Source organism: Thamnophis elegans, chromosome 1 (assembly GCF_009769535.1).
Source record: "Thamnophis elegans isolate rThaEle1 chromosome 1, rThaEle1.pri, whole genome shotgun sequence".
NCBI lineage: Eukaryota > Metazoa > Chordata > Lepidosauria > Squamata > Colubridae > Thamnophis > Thamnophis elegans.
The window spans coordinates 156,208,064-156,228,175 of record NC_045541.1 but is presented as its reverse complement, the minus strand read 5'-3'; the positions used below and the strand labels follow the sequence as shown (position 1 = coordinate 156,228,175).

At 38.9% G+C, this 20,112-nt stretch overlaps 1 protein-coding gene across 1 annotated transcript in view; it reads right to left on the bottom strand.

Annotated features, from left to right (window-relative positions):
* TMEM260 (transmembrane protein 260) overlaps positions 1-20,112 on the bottom strand; it is a 54,448-nt gene that overhangs the window by 30,242 nt on the left and 4,094 nt on the right. Inside the window, 2 exon segments of the mRNA XM_032236223.1 lie at positions 13,638-13,789; positions 14,586-14,617. Coding sequence (XP_032092114.1) covers positions 13,638-13,789; positions 14,586-14,617 — 184 coding nt within the window.

Genomic DNA, 20,112 nt, shown 5'->3' with positions numbered 1-20,112 from the left:
TTCCTCCTCCCTACGGTGGGGGTTTGGCCTCCGGAAGTCTAGCCTCAGTAGGCAGTGGTCTGACCACGACAGGGGAATGATCTCATTTCCCCTCAGACCAAGATCATAACTCCACTGCTCCGAGAGGAATACGAGGTCGAGCGTGTGACCCGCTGAGTGGGTTGGGCCTCGAATTACTTGGGTCAAGCCCATGGCTGTCATGGAAGCCATGAACTCCTGCGCTCCATCAGAGTGTTCACCGAGCGAAGGCAAATTGAAGTCCCCCAGAACCATAAGCCTAGGGAACTCAACCGCCAGCTCGGCTACTGACTCGAGGAGCGAGGGGAGGGCTGCTGCAACGCAGTTGGGAGGCAGGTACGTAAGCAGCAGACCCACTTGACCCTTGAGGTCCAGCGTCACCAGTAGGGACTCACACCCGACAAGCTCCGGAGCAGGGATCCTACGAGGTGCTAAGGACTCCCAGATTACAATAGCCACACCGCCACCCCTTCCCTGGGCTCTCGGCTGATGAAGCACCTGAAATCCGTCTGGGCACATCTCTACGAGGGGGACTCCTCCTTCTGTGCCCAGCCAGGTTTCAGTAATACATGCCAGGTCTGCGCCCTCGTCTGTTATCAAGTCCCGGACGAGGGGAGCCTTGTGAACAACAGACCTGGCATTTAGCGACAGCAGCCTGAGACCAGGGTCCTGACTGCTCGCGCCATCTGACCTTGGAGTGGGACTCGTAGGGCCGGAAGGAGGGATCTCTGTAATATAGCGAACCCTCCTTCCCCGGTAATGGCCAGCCCTAAAGTCCCCGCCGTATCTGCCTCTCCCTGTTATGACCGCAATGCTCCGACCCTCTCCCGTGGATGTAGTTCCCCCAACCACCCCGGTGGCCCCCGCAAATCCCACCAGGTCCTCCGAATCATACATACTCATTCACTCACTCAAACAATCCCCATGTGATAATTAAAACACAAAAATACAACAGTAATAATAATAAAAAGTGGGATCATTCATTCAATCTCATACATACTTCTAACATATCCCAAACACAGTAAGAAAAAAAGATTAAAAAAATAAAAAAAAAGAAAGAAAAGAATAGAATTGCGCACTTATTAAGTTGTTAAAAAGCGAGTCCAGATAGAGCCAAATGGCTCTCCATAATTAAAATAATTAAAATAGGTGGTATGATTAGCGTCCAGTTATAGTCCGGAGAAGGTATACGGGGGGGTAAATCGTATTCCCCTCTTCTATTGGTCTGGATAAGTCCAAAGAGTCATCTCTTCTAGATCTGATTCCAACCAACAGATTCAAAAAAAGTCTTTCCGAGTTGAAAGTTTGGTATAAGCCAAATTTACTGCAATTAACGATGTCAGGATGCAACAAGGACAAAATATATTATTCCCATATATTTTTTTCTTGTAAGGGTTTCTGGATGGCCCATATAGGAAATCTCGAAAGGAAGCTTAATAGAGCAGAAGCCTCCTCAGTCGCAAGCTATTAAACGTATTTAAAATGCATTTATTCTGAATCCAAATAGCTCAGGGCAAACTTTCCTTAGGGAAACAATAATCTTCTATTTCACAAGTAGAGAACAAATGGGGAGAACTAGAAGTCTTAATGCAGGAAGATGAATATGATTTAGTGAGCAATGGTGCAACATAGGGGGAGGAAATTCATAAGTGGAATGCAAGGATTGAATGCATGGGTACAATGCATTTGAAAGGAACAGACCACACACAAAGAGAGACTGTCACATGTGAAGGAGGTGTAGCCATGCTCCATGTGGATGCTCCACATCCAGAAATCTCAGCATCAATGACCAATATTTGGGGAAAACACAATGGAAGGGAAACAACAAATACTGTATTTTTCGGAATATAAGACGCACCTTTTCCCCTCAAAAAAGAGGCTGAAAATCTGGGTGCATCTTATACACTGAATACAGCATTGTTTGTGTCCCAAAACCCCACCCCCTTCACCAAAATGGCCGTGCATTGCCTTTAGGAGGCTTTCAGAGTGCTCCTGGGGGATGGGGAGGGCAGAAATGAGCAAAAAACAGTCCTTTTTTTGCTCAATTTTCCCACCTCCAAGCCCCCAGGAGCACTCTATAAGCCTCCTAAAAGCTACACATGCCCTTTTTTTGCGAAAAATGCGCCATTTTTGGGGAGGTCTGCAGAGTACAAAACCTTTTTTTTTATTTGCCTTTTCAAAACCTTGGTGCGTCTTATACTCCGAAAAATACGATAGGTTATGATGAGGTTGTATTATAGACAACTGAAGCAGATACGAGGATCAGGATACTATTCTGCTGGACATTAATTTTCAGAGAGGAAACATATTAATAATGGAAATTTTAACCACACTGGCATGGAATGAACAACTGTCATGGCCAAGACGGCAAAAAATGTCTTATTGTTTTATTTTCCAAATAGCTGGAACAGAGTTAAGAGGATCATATGTCTCCTAGATCTGATCCCACCAATGGAGAAGAGCTAGTTGAAAACCAGAGAAGTACTAATTGGGATCTTCTGTAGAGATATTCTCAATTTAAATGATGTACAACTGAACCTCATTCCAGTGGGAAAAAAAGTGGGGGAAAGGAAGCCTAAAAAATCATTCCGAATCCATAGTGAACTTTTACTTGTGCTAAGAATTAAAAAGGACAGAAACAGAACATGGAAAATCAGTATAATCACTAAGGAGGTATACTAGCAAAGAGCACACGGTTATAGAACAAAGGCTAAAAAAAATACTAAAAGAGGTTTTATGTTTGCAAGAGACGGTAGAAATAATACACATGGCTATTTGGTTTCATCAGTAGAAAAAAGTCAAAGGAAGGGGTAAGTCTACTGCTAGGAAAGAAAGGTAGAATAAGTACCACCTTGGCCGTGCCCCCCTTCCCGAGGTCAAACACAACCCTGATGTGGCCCTCAACGAAATCGAGTTTGACACCCTTGCACTAAGCAGAAAAACTGACAACAGGAGGAAGCAGGAACCCAAGACATATAGTGAGATAGCTGAGGAATTCTTCACAAAATTAAGTCATCAGGAGCAGACCAGTTACATTTAAGAGCCTTTGCAGAACTTATAGAAGTCATCTCTCATAAATCTTCCTTGGTTGGATTTACTAGACCTGTTCCTTAGGATAAGTCCCGAGTTATCAGCACAGCCCTACAACATAAGTCAAAGGGGAGCAATAGTCAGAGAAAGACATCTAATCACAGATAAATGATAAGCAGGCTTAAGCACACCAAAATTATTTTGTCGTCTGTAGTGTGTTTAGCTTATTTTTACTTCATGAAAATAAAAACTATCTGGACTAACTCATGGGTGATTAGCTGAAAGGCAGACAGACTTCAAATCTCTGAAATATTATATACAGGTAATCCTCAACTTACAACCATTCATTTAGTGACCGTTTGAAGTTCCAACAGCACTGAAAAGGGCGACATTACCATTTTTCAGGGTTGTAGCATCTCCATGATCATGTGATCAAAATTTGGATGCTAGGCAACAGACTCATATTTATGATGATTGCAGTGCCCTGGGGTCATGTGATCCCATTTTACGACCTTCTGACAAGCAAAGTCAATAGGAAAACCAGATTCACTTAACATCCATGTTACTAACTTAACTGCTGCACTGATTCACTTAACAACTGTGGCAAGAAAGGTCATAAAATGAGGCAAAGCTCACAACTGTTGTGCTTAGCAACAACTATTTTGAGCTCAATTTTGTTCATAAGTCAAGTGTCAACTCCAAGCGTTGTCATAGTAAGAGAAGGGGGAGGGAGTGCATTCCACACAAACAGTCGGCTGAAGTTGGAGCTCAGATTACTGCAGCCGGCTTGGGAGGGGAGCATCTCATAGGAAAATGTGATTTATGACACAGACTGAGAGGAGGGAAGGAACAGGGGTAAAGTTCAGCTATAAATCAAACAAAGTTTAGACATGACTGCGAAAAGATATTGGCTAAAATCCTCCTAATAAATGACTAGTTTTGTATTGAAACTGGACTCGATACTCATGAATCAATTAGGGCATTTTTAGGAAACCTTACAGCCAGCAAGGACTAGCTGTATATTTGTATTTTTTTGACATTATATGGCCACTTGTTGCTCTTCCTGCTTAACTTCTTCCCAAAATTCTGTACAACATTCTTTCAAATCTGGGGAAATGTCCTGGTAAATCCAACCAGGGTTTACAAAGTTTGGTTCTAACCTTTTTCATTTTTTTTATTTTGTCACAGCTCTCTTGATACAATCCAGCTAAGTGCTGCAAATTCAAAGCCCAGAAATTCTTTGGGGAAAATACAGTACACTTGGAGATAATTACTTCTACCTGAATGCTCCTTTATGGGACATTTCCTGAGAAGTATTATGTAAAGTAAGGGCATCATCAAAATGGACACGGCAGTGAAATCCACTTTTTCCTGGGTAGATGTGATGAAAACTATGTCATCAGATGGGGTTCCTATACCTCTACAGGTGGCAGGGATCTCTCCAGGCAGCCCAGGAGGCGTTATGACCCCAGTCCATCATTCTGAGACGCACATTCTCATATACATTTGAAACGCAGGCTTTTTTTTTTTTCTGGCACACTTTAAGCGGAGCTTGGATGCCAGTCACAGAACAGAAAGGTGAAGGCGGGGAGGGAGGAAGAGAGGAGAAGGGGATGAACTTGGCAGGAAACAGATTTAGCAATTTAAATGTTTTATAAGTGGGGGTGGGGTTTCCCCCCCCCCCCGATAATTGAGGAAACTTTTCATAATCTGACATTTGTTAAAAAACCCAGCAACTTATTAGAAATTATGCAGCAGAGTAGCTGTGGAAATATGAGCTCGCTTCACAATTATGAAGTGGAGCTCGGAAGCCCTGGCCTATTGTGAGAAGTGGCATAAACCCCACAGAGGGCCTATCAGCTCCCTGGCAGGCAGGGGACTGCTCCATTGAAAGCTAGAGATACAAGCTTCAGGGCAAAAACCTGGCAGCTCCCTCCTGACCCCACAATCCCCTACTGCTGACAGATCCAAGCTCCATAGCAAATTAGACCTTCTCACATTACAATTGCAGAAGACAGATTCCATTAGCGGTATCTGAAATTGAGTGGAGAGCAGCTCCGTTATCAGACCTGACTCATAAGCGGTGCTATTAATCAGAGCTATGATAGCATTTATATATTTCAAGCTATCTGCCGCGGCTGTGATATTCTGCTACAAAGGGTTGATGGGACTTAGGGAAGGGAACAATGGAGCTTTCTGGGAAAAGCAGAGTAAATCAAGAAAGTCTATGACTTCCACACATTCTGAAGGGATTGTGGTTTACATAAATTTTCTCCCAATTGGAGACTGAGCTCTTCCTCATCTTACACATGGGATTTAGTTGTCACTCAATGGGAACAGCTGTGAAAAGGTGAAGCGGCCCACCGTTCAGAATACTGCCTCCGCTTTTAAAGCAATTAACCCATGAACAGGAGGATACCTGGTGATATCAAGAGGATTAGACTAGGCAGTGCTTTATTAACATTTCCTTGAACTAATTCTAACTCTGACTAGCTGTCATGAAAGGGCTCTTCAGTCTTTCTTTTTTAATTTTATTTTAAGGAGAGAAAGGGAATAAGTTGGCCTGTTTCCCCCCACCCTCCTTCCCTTCCACTCGCCCACTTTCAAAATGAGGCTCATATCCTCAAACCTAAACTGTGTCTCTTTTTTAAGTAAATGCAAATTGGGATGGGTGGGGGTAAGATTTATTTAATGTAACTCTTAAGTCTAATTCAATGCAAATTTGCTGCAAAAAAATCTGTGTGTGTGAGAGAGAGGGGGGGGAGTGAGGGAGGGAGGAGAGAGGGAGGGGGAGGGAGAGAGAGAGAGAGGGAGAGAGAGATCAATTAGCCAAAAGGTCACGGTAGATAGTCGCCTAAAAAAGAAATTAATACAAGAGCTTTCGGTAGTCTTTTATTCCACATCCTTGCTTTGTTAAACTTAAGTATGTACTTTCATTTAAATATGAGCTTCTTCAGGAATTTTCAACAGTGCTTGCAATACACCACAAAAAGGCCTTTATCTAGAATAATCTCTGAAGAAATGTTTCCAAATATACCTTTGGAATATGCTACAATTTTTTCAGGTACATCATTTTTAATTTTCTGCTTCCGATGGTATGGGATAGTAGCCACAAAGGCAACCTCTGAAAGGAATAAATTATCTACTTTTGGGTAAAGATGACAGGTAGTCCTTGTTTAGCAACTATCTCATTTAATGACCATTCAGTTACAACAGTGATGAAAAAATAACTTTGTGACTAGTTCCCACATTATCAATCTTCATATGTCTGTAAAGCAAAGGAACATTGAAGTAAGGTCAGAAGCAAACTTGTGGCTTCACTTATTAACTTATCAAACAACTTCTGGCCCCTTAACATGTTTGCTAAATGAAGATAATTGTATTAGTAAATAGAAGTACAAACTCACACAACTGGGACAGTTGAAAACCTGACCAATCATTTTTCCTTCACAGTAAGCAGGTGAGAACAGAAGGAAATTGGGAGAAGCATGTCACAGAGGCCTCATCCAGCCCATTAACTAACAAACCCTCTGCCAAGCAGGAAGAAAGGAAGACCACAGTCCTGTGCACAGAAATCCTAATGGTAGAAGAAGCACCAGAAGAAAGCCAAATGTACCTTAAAGCCTCACCTGAAATTTCCTAAAGTTAAAAAAACAACCAAGAACTAAGGAGAAAATTCCTAATGCCGAGAACAATTAAACAGTGGAACAAATTGCCTTCGGAGGTTGTGGATATCCTATCACTGGAGGCTTTTAAGAAGAGACTGGACAGCCACTTATCAGAAATAGTATAGGTCTCCTGCGAGTAGGGAGTTGGACCAGATGATCTCCAAGGTCCCTTCCAACTCTGTTACTGTTACAGAAGAGAATAAACTGTAACTTCATCCTATTAGATTTGAAATCTTCATGCCAAAGATTTAACCACAGATGTAACAATGGGGTTCAAATAACATGCTCAGATATGATTTCTTAACAATATTTTATTGATTACATGCCAATGGTTGGGTTTATACAACTCAGTGAATTACAAATGTATAAAAGCTATTTTGGCTTAGGGGATGTGTGAATGCACCCAATGAGGAGCAAAGTTTCATTTAGTAAGTGAACGCAATTCAAAGGCAATTGTGGCTTTAAAACCGCACTGAATTATAACGTATTTTGTTCTGCCTTAACTTTAAAGATTAGACTTTCCCTATTGTTCTTCATTCACATACATGCAACCAACAGAATGTTTATGATTCCTATTGCTTCAGACTTCGGCTATGCGTAGGAACAGGCAAAAGAATCAATTCTGCTTAACTGCCCCTGTAAATCCTTGCTATTATACGAAGCAAACTTCATTTTCAGTCTTCAGATTTCCACTTCTTTTGCAAGAAATAGAAAGTAAAAATTAAAACAAAAGCCAGACAAGCCTTTTTAAATTTGTTTTTTCATCTCTCTATATTAGCCGACAACTGCATCTTTTTCAAAATAAAGTAAAGAGAATTTCATAACAGGGTTTGTGTTACAGCAAAAAGTTACGCATACTTTCAATTTATGCTTATATCCTTCCTTTCATGCTGTTAAGCAAACATGAAAATGTTCTGATGTCTAATATCTGTTACGCAATTCCAAATATACATGGAATGAATGAAAATGCTATTTCTCAGCAACCTTGGAAAATGCTAAATATACCGCTATAACTGCAAATCCTTAACAAGAGATTTATTAAACAATGACAACTTAATTCTGAAAAATGCTGGCAAGACTTTTTTTTTTTTTTTTTTTTTTTTTTGCTATTTGGGATATAATGTCTATTTCTCATCTGCTAAAAGTGATAACACAAATTACCAGCCGCATCCTCCACAGCTAAGAGAAAGCAATCAAAACGTCTCTTACATAAAAACATGACATTTTTTTGTCAGCAAAATAAGACTTTCAGATTTCAATAACACTCCATCGCTTTGTCGGAACTTCTAAAGCCACAACACCCAAAACAATATTTAAATTTTATTTCCTGCTTTGCCTCATAGAAAAAAAATAATCAATGCACCCACTGATAATCAATGCCATATAAACTGTGATTTTACAAGCAGGCAAATTTTAGAGAAGCAAAGGAAAGTATGCAGTTTTAAAACTGAGCAATATTGAACATTCTCCCACAGCCGAAATTAAAATCTTACATCTTAAGGGGGGGGTGGATTAAAAGTATATTTTGAAAATCATCAATTTCAGACAAATATAGAAGGCAATTGAGAGGCTTTAAAAAACACAAACATCAAATAGGAGGGGAGGAGAAAAGAAAGCTTTGCTACCTGGCAGGATTGAAATTCTGATTAGAAGAACAAAGTGTCAGAATTCACTTAACACTAATCCACATGTAGAACAATGTCCTCCTAAGCGGGAATGAATTAAACTACAAGAGTGTCGCCCAATTAAACATTAAAATGAAACTATCGTGATCTGCAAACAACATGAAACTTAAAGAGATGTCTCAGAGCAGATGCCAATAAAAGGAACAAAATCTATTACAAGAACTGATTTACATAGCGTATAAATGAAGAAAAACCCGTGTACGGGGCGGTTTGTTTAAGAAACAAAACCCACAACAAGCCCAGCTGTAATTCCTCACTGTACTCCACTGTTGGTGCAGAAAACCCACGAGAGGACGGTGTTATGTACAAAGAAGAAAAGGTTTTTAGAAGGTTAAGTTCAGGTCACCCGACAAATGAAATTGTAACAACCCCGAGTGACACTGTATAATGTCTTCTTCCCCTGAATCAATAGGCCACTCTCTCCACAAATTGCCATAGAGATAGCTTGTTCCTTTCTGAAGGGGGTTGTATTGTTTGATGAGACAACAGATTTCCCACTTGAACTGCATTGTTCCTGAAGGATGCATCCTTTATTATTTATCATCTCTAAAAAAAATGAGAGACCATCCGTATTCACAGCATCTATCGGGATACAGAATGGACAGGGTTTTTTTTTTATCATCCCACCTACCTCCCCAAGGGGGGGGGAACCCTTTCAAGTCTTTTGGGGGGGATTTACCTCATGTAAAGGTTAGGAATGTCTGAGGTCTCTAAATTTGCCCCAGGATATTTAGACCCCAGTGAATTTTTTCCAGTTAAAATGATCTGTCTAAACCATTAAAGTAGAGAGGAAAAGAAGCAACTCTTCAGACGTGGAAAACAAACTGGTTGAGCCATTCCAAAGGAACCTGAAGGTCCTTTGAATTTTTATTTATTTAAGAAGAGATTATCGCAATGTGCGTGCAAACAGCAGCTGCCATCTCAAGGCAGATTTGACAAGCAAATCTGAAAATATATTAGCAATATTTAAGCATCTATAGTGTTAATGCAAATTCCTTTGCAGCAGCACACAGAGTTGGCATGATCTATAAACCATTGAAACTCACAGTACATCCAGCAAACATTGCTGGAAGGGAATATTTCCAGGCCACAAAATCAAAAATGCATGCACAAATATTTAGTTCTGAAGGTTTTAAAGTCTCTCTCTCTCTCTTCACCCCCACCTCCCTTCACCCCCCCACACACACACTCGTGCTCTCCCCCACTCCCCTCCCTCTCTCTCACTCAGACACAAACACACAAAATCAGCCAGGAAATGGTGACACCCCCTAATCAGCAAGTCTAAACTCTCCCAGAAATTCAGTAGATGCATACCTATTAACCTATCTTTTTAATTGGTGGGAGGGAGGGAGGGAAGGAGGGAGGGAAGAAAGGAGGGAGGGAGGGAGGGAGGGAGGAAGGGAAGGAAGGAAGGAAGGAAGGAAACTAGCATTTTTTTCCAACTTTAAAGTATGCCTCCAGTTTTGTACAGCTTTGCATTCATGATGCAGGTATAACTAAATATTAATGGCATTATTTTTAAACACTCCCCCCAATTTATTTGCCCATTTCTTGACCTCCCACAAACCAACTGAAATGCAACAAAAATTACCCGCTTCCAATGCCATTCCTTTGCAAGGTTTCAGCCTGTGAACTTAAAAAAGGTGAAGGACGAAGGTGGATCGCTTCAAGGAGCAGTATTAGTTGGAATGCATTAAAGATTAATTTAAATGAGTTCAATGCGATTTCTCCATCATCACGCCCACTAATGGAATGTGAGCCGTTATTTATTCTCCTCTAACATATATGCTCAATGCTGTTACTAACTGACAAAAAGCATCGTTGCCTTGAGAGTTTCTGCTTTAAATATTTTCCTTCAAAAGCTTTGGGGCCTTTTATAATTTTTAACCCTCTTTCTTTGCACTACAGTACAACTGAAAAATTAGTTAAGGATGAATTATCTGATAGGGGAAGTCCTATTCATAAAATCTTAAGGAAGTGTACTTAAGCAAATAAGGGACTGAAGAGAGTTCTCCCTGCAGGCAGGCAGTATGGAAAGCATTTAACCCAGCCAAGGAAAGAAAATCAGAAAACCATCCACTGAGCATTCTTCCCCGATCGTCCTGCATTAATTTTAACAAAGATCGCAAGAGTGCTTGGCAAAGTACAGGACAGGTTTGGATTTCAAATTAACATTACACGAGATGCTAATCCTTATTCAACCGAAAAGGACGTGTGTGTAATAAGGAACATTCAAAGACTGCTAACTCTTCCCATCCCTCTACTTAGAGGTGGCATTCACCTTCCTGAGAAATTCCAGGCTACCTCTTATGCACCATAGGATTTTAATTACTATACATATTTTTTCCTCCTAATAATTGAGAAATCTGACTCCTCTCAAAATATTCCCAGGCATTGTTGGGGCATTATTTTCATCTTTTCATAAAAGTACAGAAACCTATCATAACAGCCAGGGTGACCCGGTGTGTTGGCGTGTGGCGCATTGACAACGTCAATGCTTGGACGTTAATTGGCCAAGAACATTTTTTTTTTACAGACTGGCCTTGGGCAATGCAGTATCTGTCAGCCTCAGTTCCCAACCCATAAAATGGGATTATTGCAACGATTAACTGTATTTTCTAAATAAGATTAGAAAGTCTGCCCAAGAGGTTTCTGCAATCCCTTAATTAAGACCAATGTATTTATATAAAAGTAAATATTCTCCAACATTACAGAGTAGGGGGAGGATGTGGAAGCGATCAAGCTTCATGTATTTTGAATGCTTTCAGAATAATTTTTATGTTGTAATAATCTTTAATGTCTGCAAAACTATCCAGTTCTCCATTAAATAAGGGACAAGTTAAAGTGATTAGGAGTGGGACGTTGGGGTAACCTAAATATAGAAGGGCTCTGCCCTCAAGTCATTAGTATACTATCTAAATGTTCTAAAATGTTCACTATGTCAAATAAAACATGCTTTTCACAAAGGAATAGAAGCTGCTTCTCTTACATGACAATCCCCCTCACTTGGGGTTTGCATAAGAATCCCCAACATTTGTCCACGGGTTCAGTTTTATCTGTCTTTCCTAACCAATCCATGATCAACTGAGAAGAAAGATCACATTTTGACAGCCAGGATTACTATGACTCGGTTTATCCATATGGTCCCAGAATGCACACAGATAAGTACACTGGAAAGTCATATAGTCCTCCATTTGAGTATCATCTCCCAAAGAATTCAGTAGGGTAACTTAGGCAAGGCTGTCTCTCCCAGCCTCAGTTTCCCCATTTGAAATAAGGGGCATACTGGCACAACTGTAGTTGCAAGTTACAATTCACAGCCAGGCAATGCAGTTGAACCCTGTGAACATTTCAGTACTACAGTATTATTACTTACAGATTGATAACGTAAGCCACTCAGTGTTATTTGGGAGTCAAGCAGCTGCTAAATTTACTAAAGAAAGAAAGAAATTTCACTGTGAAATAGCAATAGCAATAGCAATAGCAGTAGACTTATATACCGCTTCATAGGCCTTTCAGGCCTCTCTAAGCGGTTTACAGAGAGTCAGCATATTGCCCCCAACAATCTGGGTCCTCATTTTACCCACCTCGGAAGGATGGAAGGCTGAGTCAACCCTGAGCCGGTGAGATTTGAACCGCTGAACTGCTGATCTAGCAGTAGCCTGCAGTGCTGCATTTAACCACTGTGCCACCTTGGCTCTTATTCCATCTAGGTGGACCCAAACAAATTTTATGTAAATCTAAAGCTAAATAGGGCTGGACTCAGTTAGTATTTATATAGCAGATCACTAAGCAATCCAGGTTTCTATTGTTACCCCCCAAAAAAATCTTACACAGATGTGTCCATGTAGTCAGAGAGCTAGTTTGCATCAGTGGGTAAGGCTTATAGGCACTGGACTAGGAGAAAGGAAATTTGAGTTCTAGTCCCACCTTAGTCACAAAGCCAACTAGATGATGAAGGGGCACTCACACGTTTTCAGACCCAAAAAGACAACAGTGGCAAATCACTTTCAAAAAGGATGTCTAGAAAAGTGCATGGACTTATCCACGTTACCCCCGGGAGCCAAATCTACCTGGAAGACATGTCACTATAACCACAATGTCACCAGGCATCTGAGCTCCACTTGAATAACTTCAATTTTGTCTGGTATATATGCCACAGGTCATCCCCAAATTTAAGGGGAAAAGTCACCCCTGCATCTGCTCTGCTGAATTAACGCCTAGAGAATCATATCTTGCGTGTGCAAAATACAAATGAAAGGAGCATAAGAGAGGCCTTCAAAATCTGGAGAAAGCTATCCTTATCAGGAATTATAATAGTATGCAAAGAAACCCCCTCATGTGAGGATTGGAAGACAGAAGGATGGGCAAAAGTAACGAAATACCAGTTATTCGTTATGTTCTTGTTTTTGTATGCTTAGAATACATCATCCAATGTAGAAAAAGGCAGATTTTGTTGGCAATGTCCAACAATCCTACACACACAGCTACATATTCGTAATCTGTGGGGGCGTTTTTCACACCACAATTCTCTTACTTTAATTTTAATTCTGTGCAGTTCAGTCAGAGCCACTTCTTGCTGACTGTACTCAACACAGGTAAAACAGAGAGGATAAAGACCATCAAGAGGCATCTGCCTCCATTTTGTAATGCTAACAATTAAAAAGTTTGTCAGTACAGTTGACACTTGTATTGTTTAATATTTTAAAGCCATCTGCATCTTTCTTTTAATGACAAACTTTGTTACTTCTGGTTAGATAAACCTGGTCACTGATGTATGATAATAAGAGAGAACAATGTTATCACTCTCCTGAAATAAATTAGTTTGGCAGTTTTGTGCTCTGGGTGTTTCGTATTTTTTTTTCTTTTTCTTTTTCCCCCCGATGAGTTCAATGTCAAATGGCCAACTGAAATTATGTAAACAGTAGGCAGTTGAATCAATTAACAGTCTGGAGCCAACGCCATAGGAACTGCTAGTTTAATGGCCCACTAGATGTGAAAGCCATCAAATTATTATGAACTTTTACATCCAACTGCAATATTATATCACAGAAAAATATCCTTTCTGGTATGCCATGAAGATATTTCACTCGATAGGTTTTATTTAACATAAGGATGGTTCAACAAATATATTGCATATGATGCAGTCTGCAATTCAGTAGTGTGTGTGAGTGTGTGTGTGTGTGTGTGTGTGTGTGTAAATAAAATTGAAGCGCACCCATAGGATCTACTGTACCTGACAACTGTATAAAACAGAAGCGATGCTGCAGCTGCCCCCAACAAGGCGCAGAGGAGATTGACACGATACGCAGCAGAACCAAAGGGAAAAAGCTCAATGGCCAGTTTAGCCAAAAGAGTGAAGAGGGGGTAGCCAGGAGGATGAGCAACCTGTGAACAAACAAAAGGCTTCTGTTTTGAGATGGTCACAATGGCAATCGAATGGAGAAACGGCTTTCTTATTAGCTTAATCACAAACAGATAGAGTACTATGCCTTAAAAAGCTTCTCTTTCTCTCCCTCTCTCTCTCACACACACACTCACTCTCTCTCTCTTCTGTTAAGTGCTAATTTTAAATACAGCAAAATGTTTGCCTTAACATATGTGGATGCACAAAATATAGATGAGAGATCACTTTAAAAAGTGGTGACACGTATTACTATTATCCCTTAAATGGCTTGAAGTCTAGATTCAGCATGTATTCCGGCCATTCAAAAGGCTGGGTTTCTTTTTATTATACAATTATAAAAGAGAGAAAAGAGGGAGAAAACAGATGCTGAACTATTTTATTGGTTAGCAAGTTGAAAGACCACACTGCTATCGGATTACCACCGTGATGACAGTCCTTAAGGTTTTGCCTAAAGGGGATCATGCGCCTTAATAAAGTTTATTGAATAATAAAACTTATTAAAATTGTTAACCCGATTTATTTTTATTCTCTCCAGCTTATACAAAATTTGGATTGATAATAAGCCAGCTACTGTATATACAGTAAAGCCTTTACTTTATAATTTAGTTTAATTGGATTTAAAACTTGGGAGTAAATTGTCGTGTGCCGTACTTATAAGTTAGAAAAACTGTGGTTTGAAAATATATTAATCTACTTTAACTCCATGCTTAATTAAACTTCCTTAATTCCTAAAACTGTTAATGAGAGCATTGATTAAACAATACAACTAATACTCACTCCAAGCTCATAGGCAGCTGTGATCAGTTCCCCTGTGAAAAAATAATATAAAACCAATAATTACTATTATGGAATGACACTCCTCCCAAATTTTCAAAATGCAAACCCTTACGTTGGGGGTTTTGCATTAATTTGACTGCATAAAAGTGTAAATCTGTGGAGATTTAGCAGCATGAAATTTTCCATGAGTATTTTCTTTCCCCTCTGATGTCAATGCACAAAGTATTCTTTTGTCATATTTTCTTGACTCTCCTACCAGCAGAAAAGCGAAGGTGAGTTGTAGCTAGGAAGAATGAATAACAACAACAAAAACACCAACATCGTTCTTTAAAGTTTGGAGCAATTTAACGTAAGGGCAGAGGCCACGTGAAAAAGGCAAAATAACCGAGAGAATTTGATTTCACAGCTCAGCCTCCGACTTTGTGTTATGGATTCTTTGATACTGTCCTTTTTCAAACAGTGAGGACTTCTTTTTTGGAGAAGGACAATTATCCTAATAAGGATATAGGTTTATTCCCCAAGCACCTTGCAAATTTTATACTGAGTTACAATTTCCCTAGCTTTCAGGGGGTTTTTACCCATCAGCCGCCCCTACGGAATTTTCCACTGATCATTTTATTTTAAAGGGGGGGAAAATGCAATTGTGTTACAGTTCAGCTTCATTAATATCCTCCTCAGCATGCTGCACCTTCAAAACATTATATATGTCAGACGTCCCAAGGTAAATTTGGTTACACAAAGAACTTCCCGGGGGGGGGGGGGGAGGGAATTTGATGTGATTTTTTTTTAAAAAAAGAAAAACCTAACCAAAATACTGTATCAGATTTTTCTTCAAATGTTGATGTTTTCATATGAAACAACAAGATTCTTGTTGATTCTTTGGATTCTTAAGGACTGAATCCAAAGATTCAGGGATAATTTTTGAAATGTTTATGATTGTACAGGTAGTTCTCAATTAATACAGTTCATGAATTCTACAAACTGGTCACATTATTTGAATTTGTGCTATTTGAAGTGATATTTTTATGGAAAATGTAATAATTGGTTTCAGCTCAATGAAAATGGGCACTGAAATTTTTTTAACCTAAATGTTTATATGTATACGAATGAAATGTTACAATAAACACTTCTTTTTCCACAGTTTTATTCTTCTCATCTGTTTCACTACCTTCTCTATTAGTATCCTTATTATGATTATCCTTTGTTATTATGATTATTCTTTTTTGTTTTGCACGTAAACTGAGAGTTTATGCATTGGAGACAAATTCCTTGTGCGTCTAACCACACTCGCCCAATAAATCAAATCTATTCTATTCTATTCTATTCTATACAAAGAACATACATAAAATTTAAATGTATGATTAACAAAGTCATAGAGTAGTTATAGAAAACAAAAATAAATTCTACTATAGATTCCAGCTTTGTAGCATCTTGTCCTATTTTAGCATTGCTATGATCACAATCATATAGTTCAATTACATCAATTTTTTGGCTAAATGTAATAACAATTTTAAGGTCACACGGTGGCTCAATGGCTAAAATGCTGACCTTATCGATCAGAAGGTTGGCAGTTCAGCGGTTCGAATCCCTAGCGCCGCATAATGGAGTGAGCTCCTGTTACTTGTCCCAGTTTTGCCAACCTAACAGTTCAAAAGCACGTAAAAATGCAAGAAGAAAAATAGGGAACACTTTTGGTGGGAAGGTAGCAGCGCTCCCTGCGCCTTCAGTGTTTAGTCATGTCGGCCACATGACCACAGAGACATCTTTGGACAGCGGTGGATCTTCAGCTTAGAAACAGAGATGAGCACCACCCCTAGAGCCAGAAATGACTAGCATGCATGTGTGGGGGAACCTTTACCTTTAATAACAATTTTTAAACAGTGTACAGTGTGCTATTTTGTGCATGCATTCGTATTGAATTAAGTGAATTTTGGCTTGGATTAAATGCAACTTGGTATAATTTACAATCACACTAAGTTGAATATTGCATTACAAGTAGACTTTGTTTAACAATTTCCTTGTTTTGTGACTATCTGAATTTATGACAGCATTGAAAAAATCCAGTTCTCACACCTATGACTGTTGCAACATCCCCATGGCCATGTGATCAAGACTTGTATATGCTGCCCATCTCTCTGCCAAGCAGCTCAGGGAAGTTAACAATAACCATAAATAGCAGAATAAAACAATTATAGAATAAAACATTAGATATTAAAAGTTAAAACATTAAAAATTAATATTAAAATGGATAAAAAGCCACTATATAGACCGAGTGAAAGTGAGATCATGTACTAGACTACTAGCCATCTCCAAAATGGGATGTCTCCTTCAGGGCCACAACCCAGTTGACAAAGTCAAGATTTCAGGCCCTTTCAAAAGGCTATGAGGGTAAAGAATATTCCAAAAGATGGGAGTCACAGTTTTGCAATCAGCAGACATTTATGATCTTTGCAGCATCTCAAGCAGAGGTGGGTTGCCACTTTTTTTTACTACCGGTTCAGGCGTGCTCCCATGCCGGTACTACTGGTTCGCCCGATCCAGACTGAACTGGGAGCAACCTCTGACCCCAAGGCCCTGTGGTTGTCATTTATAGACTTCCAACCAGCTTCAAACAACCAGAATGAAGAAGCCAGGATTACAACTATGAGTTATGGTCACTTAATGTTTTGATGAAGAATAACTTGTTGAACAACCGAATCCATAGTGATGTTGTTAAGTATGTCAGACACGTGATATTTCCCTTAGTGACTACATCACTTGCTTAACAATAGAATTAATGATCCCAATTGAGGTCGCTAAGCAAATACTACCTATATTTGAACAGGCACTAATCACAACATACTTATATAAAGACATATTAGTCATACTGCTGGGAGATATTTTTTTATAGTAATTTTATCAAAAATTTTCATTACAATAAAACCAATACTAAAAAAAGAAGAAAAAGAAAAAGGTAGGGGGGAAATGAAAAAGTGAAAAAGAAATAGAAAAGAAAAAAGTAAAGAAAAAGAGAGATATAAAGAAATAACTTCCCATCCTCAAGTGCAAATAATTTTAGAATTTATCACTGTTTCTTAAAATGCAACATATGATCTATTTTTCCTACACCCCATCCTTTATCCATAAACAAATCAGTGGTGGGTTGCCAATTTTTTTACTACCAGTTCAGGTGCACTAGGGCACGTGCTCACACACGCTTCTGCACATGGGCCGAACCAGGAGCAACCCACCTCTGAAACAAATGCATAAAACTTCATCATTTCAGTCCTGATGCCAGCAAAAGTCCATTAAGGATTACCAGAGATAACAATATATGTATTTTAGCCAAGTTGGTTTATTTAATCAAATAAGCCTGCTTTATATTCCTTCCTTTTATTTCTAACAGTCTTGATCTTTAGTGTCAAGTAATTTTTTTTTCATTCCTTCTTTGTTCCTTCTCACAAAATTCTTTGAAACTTTAACAAGTTTCTTTTGTGAATCCAATGTACAAAAATTATCCAACTCAGACTCTTGGTTTGTTATTTGTATACTCGTTTTTATTACTAAGACATCAGCCAGTTTCTTTTCCATGTCCAAATAACATCTTTTTCCACGTGATTCTTTTAGACTGTTATTTTTAAATCACCTTTCAACTCAGTCTCATTTGGGTCAGATAGAACTTGTTCCTCTTCCATAATGTTTTAGGCACAGTCTAGCTACATAGGCATGCACTAACTTCTGGAACCATTATTCAAAAATATCCTTCAATGTGTCCAATGTTAAAATGTTTTGTTTCCTTTTGTAATTATAAATTAAGTTTAAATGTTCTTCTTCTTTAATTTAATCTTTAGTTCCTTCAAGTTACCTCTAGTGTCCCATTTTTAAAGTCTTTATCTATTTGTGTTTTTTAAAAGAAAAATTCAAAAAATATTTTCCTACAGGAATGATTCTTTATAATGAATTCCAAAATCTCATTTTTTTAAAAAAAAGTCTAACATTCTTAAACTTGTAGTTAATATTCCTTTTGTTAAGAAGGATTGAAGGAAACTCAACTGATGCTATAAAACTTGTCAATCCATTTCCAAAACCAATTAGAAAAGAAAGTTGAGAACTTAGTGTCTTTTCAAAGGCAATGACTACCGTTTCACCAAGTTTGATCAGGATGGTTATTCCCTCATCTTCCAGAGCTCTGAACCTGTTGGAGACTTCTGCCTTGAGATCTCCTTACAAGAAGCAACTGTATGGAGCATTTGTGGGCTATCTCAAGCCCTCTCCTTGTCCAGGGAGGAATTATTAAAGAGACATTTTTCATTCCATTGAGGTCATCAGACCCACTTTTTGTGGAGCCATCTTCAGTTCACCATTTCCTTCTCAGAAGTCCCATACTTCTGGGAGATTCAAAAGGGCCCTTCACTTCAATGAGGTTTTGAATTGAGCAAAATTGCAAAGAAGGGAAGGTGCAACACCCACCCTTCCAATCCAAGTGGTTTCCAGGTATCTCTAGAAGCCAGCTTAGAGACCAAGCTTCAGGTGAATAACACCCCCCGCCAACCCTTTGCAGAGCAAATCATATTGCATCAACCCTACTAAATGAATCCTACTGGGAGAGCTACAGCTCTGAAGCTGAAGGCAGGAGTGGGGTGTTATGCCTAATGCTACTTAACAAGTTCATGCCATGGCAGATGTCCAACTTTCAAAGATATCTTATTTTTGTTTGATCTATTTCTTTACTTCCATCTCTTCTTTAAATGAACTCGAAGCAACCTATAAGAAGCATAATAAAAATGCAGGAGAAATAAGTAAATTGCAATGCAAAGTAAAGCACTGGCTATAAAACATATATATTTAAAATACTGGAAGAAAAAACATCATAATTAAATGCAAAGTTCACACACAAATCATGTGTGACTGTTGTACGGCACCCCGAGTCACTTTCCGCGAGATGGGTGTCTATATAAATTTGATTCATAAATAATAAAATAAAATAGATCAAACTATTCTGAGATGGGATGTGTCACCAACAGATACAAAGAGACAATAAAGCCAGACTAAATTCAGTATCAAACTGGTTCAAGAGCACAGAAATGTTTAAAGGGAATATGAAATTGTATCATATCAATATCATGCTAATATCATCACTGAGAGTGGGACCTGCTGCAAAATACCCAGAAGGCAAATTAATGAAGGTTTTTTTTTCTGTCCCAATCTGCCCCCCCCTTCAAAAATTTCTGGGGGAGCTAAGTATTTTTCCAAAGAAAAGAAGAAAAACTACTAGTGCAACTCTGTATACATATTCCATTTTAATTGTGTAAAATCGTGTGTAGCCTACACAGAGCCCAGAAGTTTTCTTGTATAGAAAAATATTTTAGAGATTAGGGATCAGGTTTCAACCTACAGGCAACTGTTTAGGGCAGCTACATTAACTATTTTTATAAACTATTCAGGCAAGCTAACATAAAATCCAAGAACTTCTGATAAGAATTATCTATCGAAGAACGTCAGAAATTCATAACAGATAAAATGTTCCATCACAGATAAAATATGAGCA